This window comes from Gopherus flavomarginatus, chromosome 15 (assembly GCF_025201925.1).
Source record: "Gopherus flavomarginatus isolate rGopFla2 chromosome 15, rGopFla2.mat.asm, whole genome shotgun sequence".
Lineage (NCBI taxonomy): Eukaryota > Metazoa > Chordata > Testudines > Testudinidae > Gopherus > Gopherus flavomarginatus.
Genome location: NC_066631.1, coordinates 31,392,604 through 31,406,564, shown reverse-complemented (window position 1 = coordinate 31,406,564; position 13,961 = coordinate 31,392,604). Strand labels below are relative to the sequence as shown.

The following is a 13,961-nucleotide window of genomic DNA, read 5'->3' as shown; positions in this document are numbered from 1 at the left end:
CTCCCTCTATATTCTGTGCTAGCTGAGAAATAAGGATTTAGTAAGATGAGGAGGATTTAGTAGGTTTCTTTCAGGTCACCCTAATATCCAATTTCCTAGTATCCTCCAGGCACCTCTGAGGCAAAACACAAATTAAATAGTATGCAGAGCACAAAACAGCTCTGGCATGTGGAAAGGCCATTTCCGTGAGAGAGGAGGAAGTAGAGTAAGGAATGCTGCCTCCAACGAGCAGCGTGGGGAGTGTGTTCCTATGGGCATGATGTTCTGAGAAGACTTGATAGAATAGTTCTCAAGGATTGAATACATTGAATGCAGTTGCTAGAATATGAGCTAGGTCTTAGAAATTATATATATGTTTAAACTCTCAGGTAAATAAATAAACACTTGTACCTGAGTATCAGACCCAAATTCTAAACTCTCTTAAAAACCTGCCATGTTTCACCTGGGCCCTTGGAAATTAGCTTATGCTCATTCTCTAACAGCTTTCTAAAAGTATGTTGTTTCTCTTTCTCTCCTTTTGTGTGCCCAGGTTTCTTTAGCAAAGCTCCCCATCGTCCTGCTTTTCTACATAAAGTTAGAGGGTGAGCAAGTGGCCCAGAGGCATAGATAGGGAAGGTCCATTCGGATGCTGGAAAGCAAGCCTTTTCCCATACTAAACAGCGCTCGCTAATATACATACACCTGTAGCTTCTTCTCCGGTTTGTCTGTGGGAATTATTTTATTATTGGATTAGGGAAACTTAATTGCTAAGGACAATTCCTCATCACGGAAACCTTGGACAATGTGACTCTGCCCAGTTTTTCCCTTTGGAAAAAATAAACAGGCACAGTTGCTAGAAAATACAGGCCTGCTGATATTCCAAGGGCAAGGTGAATAATAACGCAGAGACGTGTGGTCCTGCTATGCCACAGAAAGTGCAGGCTGTGCAGTTTACATGTTGTCTAAGGCTGGACATTCCTTTCTCCTCTGTCTCAAGTTCTTATGAAGCAGCACGGCAGAAACGTCACCCGCTGTGACGCAGACACCCAGGAGAAGGACATTCACAGATGCCAGCACTTTAGACATCACCACTACTTAAGAGTTGGCTTTTTCGTCTCATTTCCAGGCCCCTAGTTTATTAGGATTATGTCACATTAACATCTTTATCCAACCGTTGGAATATCGTGAATGGGGCTGACATGCAAATGATAGTGGGCAAGGTTTGACTCAGTGGCACATCTCATCTCTCTGTGGGGGGGACACAGACTCCAGAGGATGTCAGACCCTTTCTGCTTTATAAGACAAAGAGAAATGAAAGATGGGTTAGCAATAGGGCTGGTTGAAAAATTTCAAATGAAACATTTTCCTGATGGAAAATGGGATTTCATCAGAGCCAAAAATTTTCTCAGAAAAGATTGATTTCATCTCAATTTTCCTTTGTGAAGGAAACAAAACATTTAATTTTAAATTGACAGGAAGCTCTGCATCCACTTGCATCCAAGGTGCCTCACGGAATTTGTAGTTCCTGGTCCTTCATGTCCCCATGGCCCAACGACGGAGCCAGACTCCATTTCTCACCCCAGTCTCTCCCTCTAGTTGAGTCACTGTAGTGCCTCATGGGACAAGAAACTACAACTCCCATGAGGAATCACAGTGGCTCAGCCTCAGGGAAGGACCATGGTGCATTATGGGAGCTGAAGTGCAGGCCAAAGGGTAGCATGGACATGGGAAGGACATGGAACTACAATTTCCCATGAGGCAAGCCAGCAGTTCAGATGGATGCCCAGGTCAATGGAACATTTTGATATTTTGATATTTTGACTGCACCTGGAATTAGGATGAATAACCAAATGCTGAAATATCAGAATTTCCCATGGGACAGAAATTTGATTTTTCAATGGGTTCTAGTTATTAAACTGGAGGGGGGAGGGAGAGCATAACCATGGGCTGAAGTTCCAGTGTGACTTCATTTTTTCCAGAGAGGCTAGTTGGGTGAGGTCATATCTTTTATCAGACCAACTTCTGATGGTGAAACAGAGAAGCTACCATGTTCTATGGAGCTGTTCTTCAGGACTGATGATTCAGTTTCTCAGGTCTGGGGACGAGCTCTGTGGAACTCAAAAGCTCATCTCGTTCACCAGCAGAAGTTGGTCTAGTAAAATATATTACTTCATCCTCTTTGTTTCTCATATCCTGGGACCAACACGGCTACAACACTACCTCACGCTTCCAAGTAGTTTATTTAAAAATTCCCCTCAGTTGTCAGTTGGATGATTCACTTTTTATTATTACACCACTTCAACCTCCAATGCAGATGAACTAAGTGACTCTGAATGGGGCTGTCAGAGACCTTAAAAAATAAGGTTGTGTCTGCTCTGCATAGACATTAAATGTCATATGGCACTTTTTGTAAGGGTATTCAAGTTGTGCTCTTGTTCTGGGCTTTTGTAACCTTTGCAATGCTGTGTGTGGTCCTCTTACCTAGAGGGCCATCTCAACAACTTCGTAATATGTCAGACCAAATTCTGCACCCCCATGATTCCAAAATTGCCAGCAACTTCCTAGGGATACAGGGTCAGACTCTAGGAGATGTAGTCTCAGTGTGAAGTCTCTCTGAGATGCACTGGGATTCTCCAGGCTGGAAGGTGCTGATAGTCTATAAACATAAGACAATAGTAATAATGACAAGGCCTCATTCTCTATTTTATAACACTTTCCTGGCTCAGTGTCCTGCCATCTCTGACTGCTGAACATTGTAGGTCTTGTCAAATTTCTAAAATCCTTATGACTAAAGTGTGCGAGGGCAGGGAAGGATGGTGGGCTGGGAGAGAAGGGGATCTGAGTAACAGAATTATTTATACCTTCTGTTAATCATCCCCATGATGCAGTCCAGTAGCAATCACCCCAGATAAATGGCTGCATGTTTTTGAACCAGCCTAATGGAGTAGGCTCTGCTTACTTAACATGAGCAGTTAAAATGGATGGCTCGGCCCCCAGAAGCAAAAGCCAGTAGAGTGGCCCCAAGGGGCTTTACAAGACCATTTTTAACAACTTACTTGTTAACAAGCTGTGAAAGGAGAAAGACATTTGGAGGTGTTTCCTTGTTTACTAGCATGGAAGTGGAAAAGAGCTATATTCAGGAAAGCATTTTAATTAATTGTTTTTGTACTGGAACGTGCATAGTACCCGTTATTTGGCTGCTGAGTTCAAACTCGGGATGGCAGAGACACCAGGTGAATGGAGCGCCTCGGGGCTTGCTTACTCAGTCATAGCAGTGGGATAGGGTTGGTGGTTTCAGGGTAGCTACCTCAGTACAAATGTCCCTATCCGTGGCCCCACAAAGTCATGGGACCTCCTGGTCAACCTCCTCTTAGCCCTGGCTAAAAGAACCATCTAAAAAACCAGGGAGAGGAGGTTGGCCAATGGAGACTCCTGTGACTGTAGGGCTTGTTTCCGATCCTCTGTCCGTTCACGTATCCGGGCAGAGTTCCTCTGGGCGGCGTCCACTGGCTCCCTTGACGCCTTCAAGGCACAGTGGGCGCTGTCCGGGGTTCTCTGCTCGGTGTCCCCATCAGGCTCCCTTCTTTTGACCCTCTGACCGCACTCCTGTCCCTGTTCTTTTATTAGTTGTCCCCTGAACTCAGTTGGGTTTTGAGGTCCTGTAGATTCTCTCCTTAGGCTGCGGGGGATCCTTTAGCAGTGGGTGGGCTTCCGTCCGCCCACTTCCCAGAAACCCAGTAGGTACAAATATCCCTAACTCAGATCAGCCCTTACTAGAGACTGGGAGCAGATGCTTCCTTTATTCTCTCCAAACAGCAGTTACTGGCCATTCCTCCTCAAGGACTCAAATGCAGATCACTTACCAAAGGATGTGCTAATGAGGGTGAAAACCTTGACACTCATGAAGTGCTGGGCACTGAAAGCAATGGGTGAACTTTATCAAAGCCGTGTAAGCTGGATGTAAATAGTAGAAGGGTTATTGGCACTGGATTCATACTGGGTTTTAAATCCTCTCTGCCTCCAGCCTCTCCTGTGGCACTTCTTCCTCTCTATTCTCCACCCTCAGCTCTCCTTCCTGCCTGTAATCTCTGCCGAATGTGCTCCCCTTTCCCCTGGTTTACGCCCTCCCTTTCTTTCTATCCCAGCCAGTGGTTTCTGTAGCTCTATAATTGTATTATACACTGTTGCTCCCTCTACAACATTTTCAGACACAAATATGCTTTATGAACTAGTGACACTGTGCTGAGAATTCCTGTTGCCATTATGATAGACCATTACTGAAATAGTAAAGGTTTGTTAAGCTACTGCAGTGTGCTAAAGCCTGTGGTGGGACATCAAGGTTTGAAATGGTGGAAAAATTGTGTTAAAAGCTTTCCTGCTCACACGCCTAGTCTCTGCTGACTCAGAATGACAGGCTGGATCCTGGGCTGTGGTGTAGCTGCTTTGCTGCACCACCACCAGAATGTGAGTCTCCAGGCTGGCATACTGGGTCTGGGAGGATCACCCCAATGCTTGATGTACAGTTGTGCAGGAGCTCCTATGCCACACACCCAATGTAGAGGTTTGACAGGGACATCACTGTGCCCCATCATTCCCCAGCTGTAGTTTCAGCCCAGTGGGATGGTTTGAGCTGATGTAAGTTAGAGCAGCCCATAGGCTGCTCTCTCACAGCATGGTGGGACCAGCCCTGTACAAAGTGGTCCAGGGGACGCAAATGTCAGCTTTCCACCACCTCCGTCCCTGACATGTGCTGTGTGCTCCTTCACTCTTGCAGGGATCTCACCACCATGTCCTTTAGATAGAAATAGTTGTTTTCATCGGTGCTACATCTGATAACACATAAAGCTTGAGCTGCTCAGTTCAGAGAAGATTTGATGTGGGAATGATAGTGACAACTAGGCTTTGCATTTCTGTGGTGGCACCAATGCTGGTGTGTATCAGCCGACAGCTTTCTTGTTTCTGAATCGGAAAACTCTCAGTGCTGGAATAAACTGGACCGTGGTATTGCTCCATGAGCTCAGCTGAAAACTCCGTATTCTACCCTAGCATGGCAGCAAGACCGAACCCTCAATGGGATCGTAGGGTGACTCCTCTCTGAATGACTACAGGGTTTGTCCTCCACCCCGGAGCTCTTTAAAGAGTGGTGTTTGCCAGTGCCACTTAAGTCCTAGTCAGCAGAAATAAGACATGATAGTTCCACATACAGAACCTGCCTGAGGCCACAAAGTAGGGTTCGTTGCCCCTTCACATCTACTTGGCAGCAATCTGACTGTCACACAGAATTTGTTTTAGCCAGTTCAGGGGCAGAGGTGTGAACTTCCTCTGAAAGCAGCAGTGGAGTAAGGACTTCATTGGAATCCTTCTCTTAATGCCCCGAGGGACCGAGTCCTGGCTCATGAGAGCAAGAAACAGGGTGCTCACAACTATTCTCTGTCTGCAGCCATAGCTGCCGTAGCAGGGGTACATTGTCTTAACTGGAGAAGAGCAAGCTCTGGACAGATGCCTGTTTTGACATCCCTGGCTCAGAACCCAACTCTGAAAACTATGCGTGGTGCTCGTATGCACTCCTCCCTGCCTGCTTGTGCTCTGGCCCGCCATTGAAGGGCACTGTTCCCAAGATGGCCCAGTGGCTCCAATGTGTGTATGTGTGCCCATGTGCATGCATGTTTGCTGAGCAAATAGGGGTTTAGAACAGACATCAGTTGCTTCAAGTGTTTGCCCTCCTGTGAGCAGTTCCTTTTCTGTGGAACTATTGCTTCTTTACACTAGTTAACACCTCTGAGCCAAAAATGAAGCATATTGGCAATTGCGCATGAATGTGTCATTGCCAGAGAGGCAAGTTGTGTTGCTGAAGTTGCCTGGGAAACCTGTCTCAAAATATACACTGCACAAAGGTTTAGCCAGCCAGCACCTTGCACGGAAGTGCTGTTGTGGGAAAGTGAACTGCTGACAAACTCAACCACGGAGATGCTCAGCTCAAAGGGGCAAAGGCACATGTCACACCCGTGCACTTTACAGTGTGTAGCTGGATTGAGGGGTATGTAAGCCTGGCAAGTGCTGAATGTGTTTTCTGAATGAACACATGGGTCCCCTGCGAGGGTGAGAGCCCAGAAGGGAGGGTCTTTTGTGAAAAATGACAATGTATAACAGCAGACCTGTTCTCTCCCTATGGATGCATTAAGATGTGCTGTTGAGCATGAAAAACATGCATCTATGTGGTTTTCTCCCTCCTGCTAATGCTGCAGGGCCAGCAGAGCTAAGAGAGAGTGAGCTGGATTCTATTTTGGCTGGTGCCTCAGGAACAGAATGATTAGCAGAATGCCAATCAGTTATGCAGCAGTGCCAACTCAGACCTCTGAAGGCACAGGGGTAGGCACAGGTGCCAATGAGCACTTAATTTGCAGACAATGGGGCTGTACAAGTGTCTCACTGGACCTCATTTGGCTTGGAGGACCTTTTGGGCAATGTGAAGAACAGAAAGTCTATCTCAGCTTTCAGATCCCAGGCTGAGTTTGCAAGGCCAGCAGTTAGAAAACACATCTTTGCACTTGTAAACAAACCACATTTGGTTTGAAAGTTATGGCAAGGCTGCAAACCTGGCCTCTCCCTTTCAGGAATACTGGCATTAAAGTGCAGTCCTATTCTAGTCAATGAGACAAAACACCAGAAAAATTTAAGAGATCACCCCTGTGGCCACAGCTTGGAGAGTTCAGTTATTATTTAACCCCAATGTTATGCAATTCATGACAGTAACTTTCCACATAGGAATATGGACAATATGTGATATTCAAGCAGCAAAGAGTCCTGTGGCACCTTATAGACTAACAGACGTTTTGGAGCATGCGCTTTCGTGGGTGAATACCCACTTCGTCAGATGCTCCAAAACGTCTGTTAGTCTATAAGGTGCCACAGGACTCTTTGCTGCTTTTACAGATCCAGACTAACACGGCTACCCCTTGGATATGTGATATTAAAGTATCTCATCCTTGTGTCTGGCTGCATGGGTGATAAAAGGCCCTAGAATTATATGGAACCAATTTAGCGCTGTGCCCCCTGGGAACAGCCTACGCAAATTGCTAGTCCAGTGCACTAGCGGCATCTGTCATGCACCTGGAAAGGTTAATGCATCTCTCTCTCCAGGCTTGTCTTTGTCTTCATTCCAATCGCATAAGTACAAACATTGTGTTCAGATACACTATGGAATTTCTGTCTCTGAAGAAATGCCAGCCCTTGTGCTTTGGCTGCACACACAATGCTACTGATTAGTATTAATGTGCAAAGTTATCTTTGGGGGGAGGGTTTGCTCCAATGGTGTTGCACTGTGGATTACATCACACAGTATAATGTACATTTTATACAATCCCTGCCCCACTTACAAAGCTACTTGTTTTGCAGAAGCTCAGAAGAAAAGTGGGAGGCTAGCATCCTCATTTGCATGCCAATATCCAGTCTGCTCTTCTGACTTACTACAGAGACATGCTGGGGATTTTGGACCAAAGTCAGATGTGTTTGTGATGCACAGAAGCTTTCAGCTGCTATATCTTGCAATTCAAGCAGTTAAACATGGAGAACTACGTCACTCCTCAAATCAACAATTTCTGACTCTTGTAAGTCTGTAAAACTAACTTGATAGACTGGAGAATTGGAAGGTGACTAATCCTGCCACTTACACAGTATTTTCCTTTTCTTTAAACATGCATCTAAATCCCACAAAGATACTTTGCTGGCAGTTTTCACCCCCAGACATGAGCCGCACATTGTTAATAAGAATATAGCTGGTATTTTGTAACAGGATTGTCCTGAAATTTTTCCCTTTACTGTTCAATAATAAATCTCATGTATACACTTGACAAATACAAACACACTGGTAAACAACTTTTGGATTGTGAATGCAACATAATTGAAAAAAGCCACTGGAACTGAAAATACATGTTGCCCCGGCACAAGGAGTAAAATAAATTGATACCTTAAGCTGTAGCCATTCTCGTTTGAAAGCTACACAATATTTAATCATATAGATAACATTAACTTTTCAAAATTGTCTGTTTGTAAAAAAGAATTGCAAAGACTGACACACACAATACATACAACCTGGGCTCTGAACTGAAATACCTGCACAAACAATTCTGCCCTTCCAGGACAAACTGACATAGTCACAGCAAAGGTGTTCTGTGCCTGCTCATGCAGAATGATGCTGCCCCACCCTCTATATAAATTAGCTCACCTGCTATTTGTTTACATATTGATGTATTGCCCCCAGTAGCCGCTTGACTTTCAACTATCAGTGGAACAATGGATGGATAATATATCTATGCATCTTCCTTGTTTACATCATTTGCCTGTATAAGAACTTAATTCATCTTCTTCTGCAGCTAATCTTACAACATTTGTGCATATAGTGTCATTCAGGAATATATACAAGGTACCTAACTGCATATTCAGTTGTGTAGCTTCCTGCAACACTGTCCTTTGGAACACAAACAAGCAGGGATAAAGAAAGAAGCATCATCACACATTGTCAACTGCATGGGAAGTTTAAATGTCAGATACCATATTTGTACATTATGAGGCAATAATTTCAAAGAAGTAGGGTGTCTGTACAGCGCCTGGTGCTATGGAACCCTGGGCCATGACTGAAGCTCCTTAGTGCTACATAAACACCAATAATAATAATAATAATACTGTGTTGCTCATTTCATTGTATAGCTTCTGAACATGGTCCGACTGGTTCTTTCTATGAAGGAGAAAAATAGATGTTTAATGTGGCCTCTGATATCTTTTGATAAGGCAAGTTCCATTCCATTGTTATCACAGGCTGCACAGGCTGCTGACAAACGAAGCATTTATGCGGATCTAATTTCTTGAGATGATACCACTGGGATTGCTGCTGATTCCAGAGGGGACACAATGGCAACGTTTTGCATATCTTGCTAAGTTCATACACAGTTTAGCCTTTTGGGTGACACACTCAATTTATTTTTTAAAAAGTCTCCTATAGTTTTATGAGTAGAGCATTCCCTGCGGCATATTACACTGCTTGAACAAGTCACTGGGGTAAATGTAGAGACGCCAAAGAATACAATATTTTTGATTAAATGCAGAGTCAGTCAACAGCTCCACAATACCTCCATCTCATTCGTGTTATAGATTCATGAGGCTATAAGAAGTATTTAGTGGTCTCATCACAACCTCTAGCGGACAACAGTCCACATTGCCACAGTGGTTCAACAGATGATGTATTTACACATTTCGTTTTTGGTGGGCCAAATCCTTTGAGGTACGCTACTCCCATTGACTAAAAGGGGCTTGGGGGGGCTCAGTAACTTGTAGGATTTCTCTGAACAAAACAGAATGACTTATCCGTCTCAATATTAGTTCCCACTATACGACTACAGGGAATAGAGCAGGGGTGGCCAAACCACAGCTCTTTTACAGTTAAAATGTGGCTGGCAGAGACCCCCATCCTCATCCCATTCTCAGCCAGACTGGGAGGAGGGGGAGCTCGGGGCTTCTGCCATGTGTCGGGGTGGTGGGTCATCTGCCAGAGATGACTGGTGCCTGCTAAGACTGAGGGGGCACAATGTAAGGTTCACCCACCCCCCGAATAGCTTGAGTCACACACCCCTCAACAGCCCCTCCCTGCAGCTCCCAGGTGTTAGTTCCACCTGGAGAGGCAGTGGCAAACAGCTGGGAGCTGCACAGAAGGGCTGCTGCCTCTCCCTGTGGCTGCAGCTCCCAGCTTGCTGGCTCCAGCAGCTCCTGTGCTGGGAGGGGGCCCAGCAGCATCATGTGACCAAGTGAGGCCAGCAAACCCTGGCTGAAGCCAGGAGCCCCGGCAGGCATCTCCTGCCCCAGTTCTTGAACTTCTGAAGATCGTTGTATGCGGCTCCGAGCATCCCTGGAATAGATGTATGTTGGCACCACAAGGACCAACTGCAGTGAGAGCTCTGCAGGTGGAAAGACCGCAAGATAAGGCTCCAAGCTCTGACTGTCATCTAGGACTGAACATTATTAGTGCTAACAATACCTGTCACTGTTGTCTTGTCTCCTTATTTGCATACCAGACACACAGTGCTGCAATGAACTGGATTTTGATTCACATGCTCTTTGCATTCTGGCATCCAGAGTTTTCTCATGGAAGATTTTCAAACAGAGGACATGATTCTCCATTGCCCTGCACCCAGTACTGGTACCTCAGGAACAGAACGGTTCCTACGGATCAGTATGGCAGAACTTCACCCCCATTCTTCCTCAGTGTAAAGGACACCACAAGGGGCAAAGCTACCGGGACTCGTGCAGACTAGTGATTGGTTGGTGCAGCTGACTTAAAACCAGCTGTTACTTTGCAAAAGTGAACTGAAAACTGAAGCAGACAGAAGCAAACGATTTTTTGTGCGTGGCCCAGGCCTGCTCCCACTCATAGATTAAGGCCAGAAGGCCCAATTCATGACACATGGCAAAGAACCTCATCCTATAAGCAATGGAAACTGCCAAACTGTCCCTGGCTTCATGGCTCTTGTGTGCACAACTTTGGGATTTTACAGCAATAATTCACTGAGCCTTGTAAAGGGTCAACTAATTATCAGCTCCCACTCTGCCAACCAAGAGGAGTTCCGTACAGTGTGTTCCCTCTCTTGATTGATTACCTGTCACTCTTGCACTGAGGGCTAAATCCTGATCCTGAGGAAAGGGGCTGCACACCAGTGCTCCCTAAAGGGGCTGGAGATAAAGCAAGTTGTTCCCCCAGGCAGAGGGGAAGCAGAAGAGCTTCAGAAACTCCCGTGGTCCCTGCATTCCACCCTGGGATTGGCCAGTATTTTCACACAGTTATGGATCCACTGGCCATGTCCTCCAAACCCATCTGTACAGGGACACGGAGAACACAGAGCACAGTCATGGCTGGGTTTTGGCCCTTCCACAGGTCCCAAGGTGTGGCTAGCCAATGAGCAGAATAGGGGACAGCAGTCAGTTGTATAAAACAGTGAAGGAATGGAGCAACTTCCTCTTGACATGTTGTGCCTGATGCTGAAGTTACAGTTAGTCATCTGCCCATGGAGACCTCATCAATACATCGTCTTTTATTATGCTCATCCCCATATGTACATGCACTTCTTATCTCATATATCTGTGGCTATATATATCCACTAGTCTTTTCTCTTTAGAAAGGAAATCTAACCCTTCTTGCTGTGAAACAAAAAATAAACTGTCTAAGAAGACATGGATTTGAATTTAAAATGTAAAACAAGATTCTTTAATGCAGTTTTCTATAGGAATATGGGCAGAAGAAAGTATCAAGAGTGCAGCTACAAGCTTATTTTTCCATTATACCACCATCCTGCCAACAATAGCTGTTAATCTTTGATAAAAATACAAGGGCAGTATTGAAGGTCAATTTTCCAGCCCATCCCTTTTACAGCTGTCACAACAGAAACACCTATTGGCCACTCCTGTTCTCTCCCTGATGGTTATTAATTGATTTTAAGTTGGGGGTCAAATCCTGACTGCCTTGCCCGCAAGAGATTTCCCATTACAATCTGTGGGACACTTGCTAGAGTTCAGAGAGTGGCTTTTGGCCCTAACTGTATTAATTTGCTATGACTTTGTTATGTCACCCTCAAATGAATTGCAAAGCATATTATTCACTATGGTATTAGTGTGATGAGAAAAGAAGAGAGCCATTCAGTGTGAAAATGTTTAACAAACACACACAATTAAATGCAGCCTTTTGGTAAATCACAACAACTGTCATTTCAGCCCATGTCCCATGCCTGACCAGCAACACTGAAATATCATCAGTCTGACATCCCCCAAGTCCTTAATGCAATTCCAGCATCTGACATTCTGCAGCCTTGTACTGTTTTTCTTTGCCATATGTGTATAACAGAAGCCAATCTACAGGAAGCCAGGGACCCTCTCCGGGGTATTTTTTAAGGGAGGCTCATTAAGAAAGGGCAGGGTGTAGGAAGGAGCCATTCATTTAAATACAGGGTTTCATTATTTTGTCCAGGTTAGGTGTAAATGGGGAACATTACTGACTGGAACGCTCACTGTTTAATGATAAGCTTTGTTAAACAAGGGGTTGGAAGTTATTTTCTTTACTCTGAATATCATCCAGCTATAAAATAAAGGGTCTGAGTCATACAGACGCCCCGGAGTAAATTGAGCAGGATCGGGCCCTCCCTTTGCAAGTGGCCATGTACCCCCAGGGGCATTGACAATGCAGTCTGGAGACCCACAAAAGGGGGCAAGGGCCTGTGCCAGAAGCCAGGAGGCATCTGTTCTGCTCCGGGAGCTGTTCCCAGAGTCGGTGCTGAAATGACAAGCCTGGTACTGCCCAGGGGGCTGGCGGCGGCTCTGGCCGGGCCGCTAGGCTGCCCCAGCACAAACAGGTGATTTTGGGAAGGATCAGCGTGAGCGCCCCAGCCTCAGGCTGTACCTGCTGCCAGCCCGCGCCCCGTGGCTGCCCGGCCGCTCTGGGAGCCGGGTTCCCCGCACACCTCCTGCGCTTTGCTGGTGCGTTATACAGGTAGCAAGAGGCGCCTCTCAGGCCAGGAGCGGAGGGGGCGCGGGTAAGCGAGGCAGGGCAGAGTCGGGGGCTGCTGAAGGCTCCCTGCCCCTCACCTCTTTCTTAAAACTACTCCATGCTCATAAGCGAAGTGTGATGAGCGGAGGGGACTGGCTGCTTAGCGCGGCTGCAAGTGCACGGTCCCGTCTGCCCAAACCAAACCCAGTAGCTTCTCGGCGGCCCCGCGTTCTCCCCGGGTCCCTGCCGGCCGGGCTGCTGGGACAGTCTGTGTACAGGGGCTGCCTAGAGCCACCGAGCCAAACTGCAGCCCTGGATCTATTGGGAGCCACCTGTGCCCTGTCCACACGCCGGCACCGGGCTCCCTCCCGGGGCCACACGCGGCACATGGACACTGCAGCCCCCGCTCCCCAGCGAGACAGGCTCAGCCCCGGACACTACGGGACGGACGCAGCCGGCCAGAAACCCGCTGGTTCCCCAGCGCCCCGGGACCCGCACCGGGCAGCAGAGAACAAAGGCTCCCGGGAGACTGGGCCGGGACCTGGACCCACCCCGGCCCCACCGGGCAAAGCAGAGGCTGGTCCCGCAGTCCCCGACAATGGCTCGGCTCAGGCTGGGGGGCCCACACGTCAGGGGCCAGTTCCCCGGCTGCCCCGCGAGCTGTGCCCGAGCGCTCAGCGGGGAGCTGCGCTCGCAAGGGCCGGGCCGTTGGGTGCCCAAGAGTGTGGGGGGCAGCGCCCCACGGCACCCCCAGCCCGGGGGGGGCAGCGCCCCATGGCACCCCCAGCCCGGGCCCGGTCGGGGGAGAGAAGCGCCCCATGGCACCCCTATCCTGGGCGGGGGGGCAGGGCCCCATGGCACCCCCAGCCCGGGCCGGGGGGGGCAGCGCCCCATGGCACCCCCAGCCCGGGCCCGGTGGAGGGGAGAGAAGCGCCCCATGGCACCCCCAGCCCGGGGGCTTCCCCGCCCAGCGCATCCAACTCAGCCAAAGCTCCGGGACCCGAGCCCGCCCGGGCTGAGGCAGCGCCCCGGGGCGAGACGCGCCCGGCTGGGTAGAGGTCCGCGACCGGCCCCTGCGGGCAGAGCGAGCGGGGCCCCGGCCCCCCGGGATCGCGGCGCCCCCGGCCCCCGCCCCGCCGCCCGCTCCTACCTGGGCGCCGCGCCGCCTGGCTGCCCAGCAGCAGCACCAGCAGCGAGAGTCCCCGGAGCCCGGCGGGCGGCGCGGGCAGAGCGCGGGGCCCCCGCATGGCGCTGCGGGCAGAGTCCGTCCCCGGTGCGGCCAGCCCGGCCCTGGCGCGGCGGCGAGTCGGTCCCCGGCGGTGCAGCGAGCGGGGCTGGGCGGGCGCAGCGAGGGCGGGGCGGGGAGCGGAGCCGAGCGGGGAGGGGAGGGAGCCAAACACCGCCAGAGCCGGCTGCGGCCACCGGCCCCGCCGCACGGAGCCCTGCGCTCCCCCCAGCC

At 48.8% G+C, this 13,961-nt stretch overlaps 1 protein-coding gene across 1 annotated transcript in view; it reads right to left on the bottom strand.

Annotated features, from left to right (window-relative positions):
• SEZ6L (seizure related 6 homolog like) overlaps positions 1 to 13,749 on the bottom strand; it is a 163,359-nt gene extending 149,610 nt beyond the window's left edge. Inside the window, exon 1 of the mRNA XM_050924391.1 lies at positions 13,653 to 13,749. Coding sequence (XP_050780348.1) covers positions 13,653 to 13,749 — 97 coding nt within the window. The remainder of the gene's footprint in view (positions 1 to 13,652) is intronic.
• Between the last annotated feature and the right edge of the window lie 212 nt (positions 13,750 to 13,961).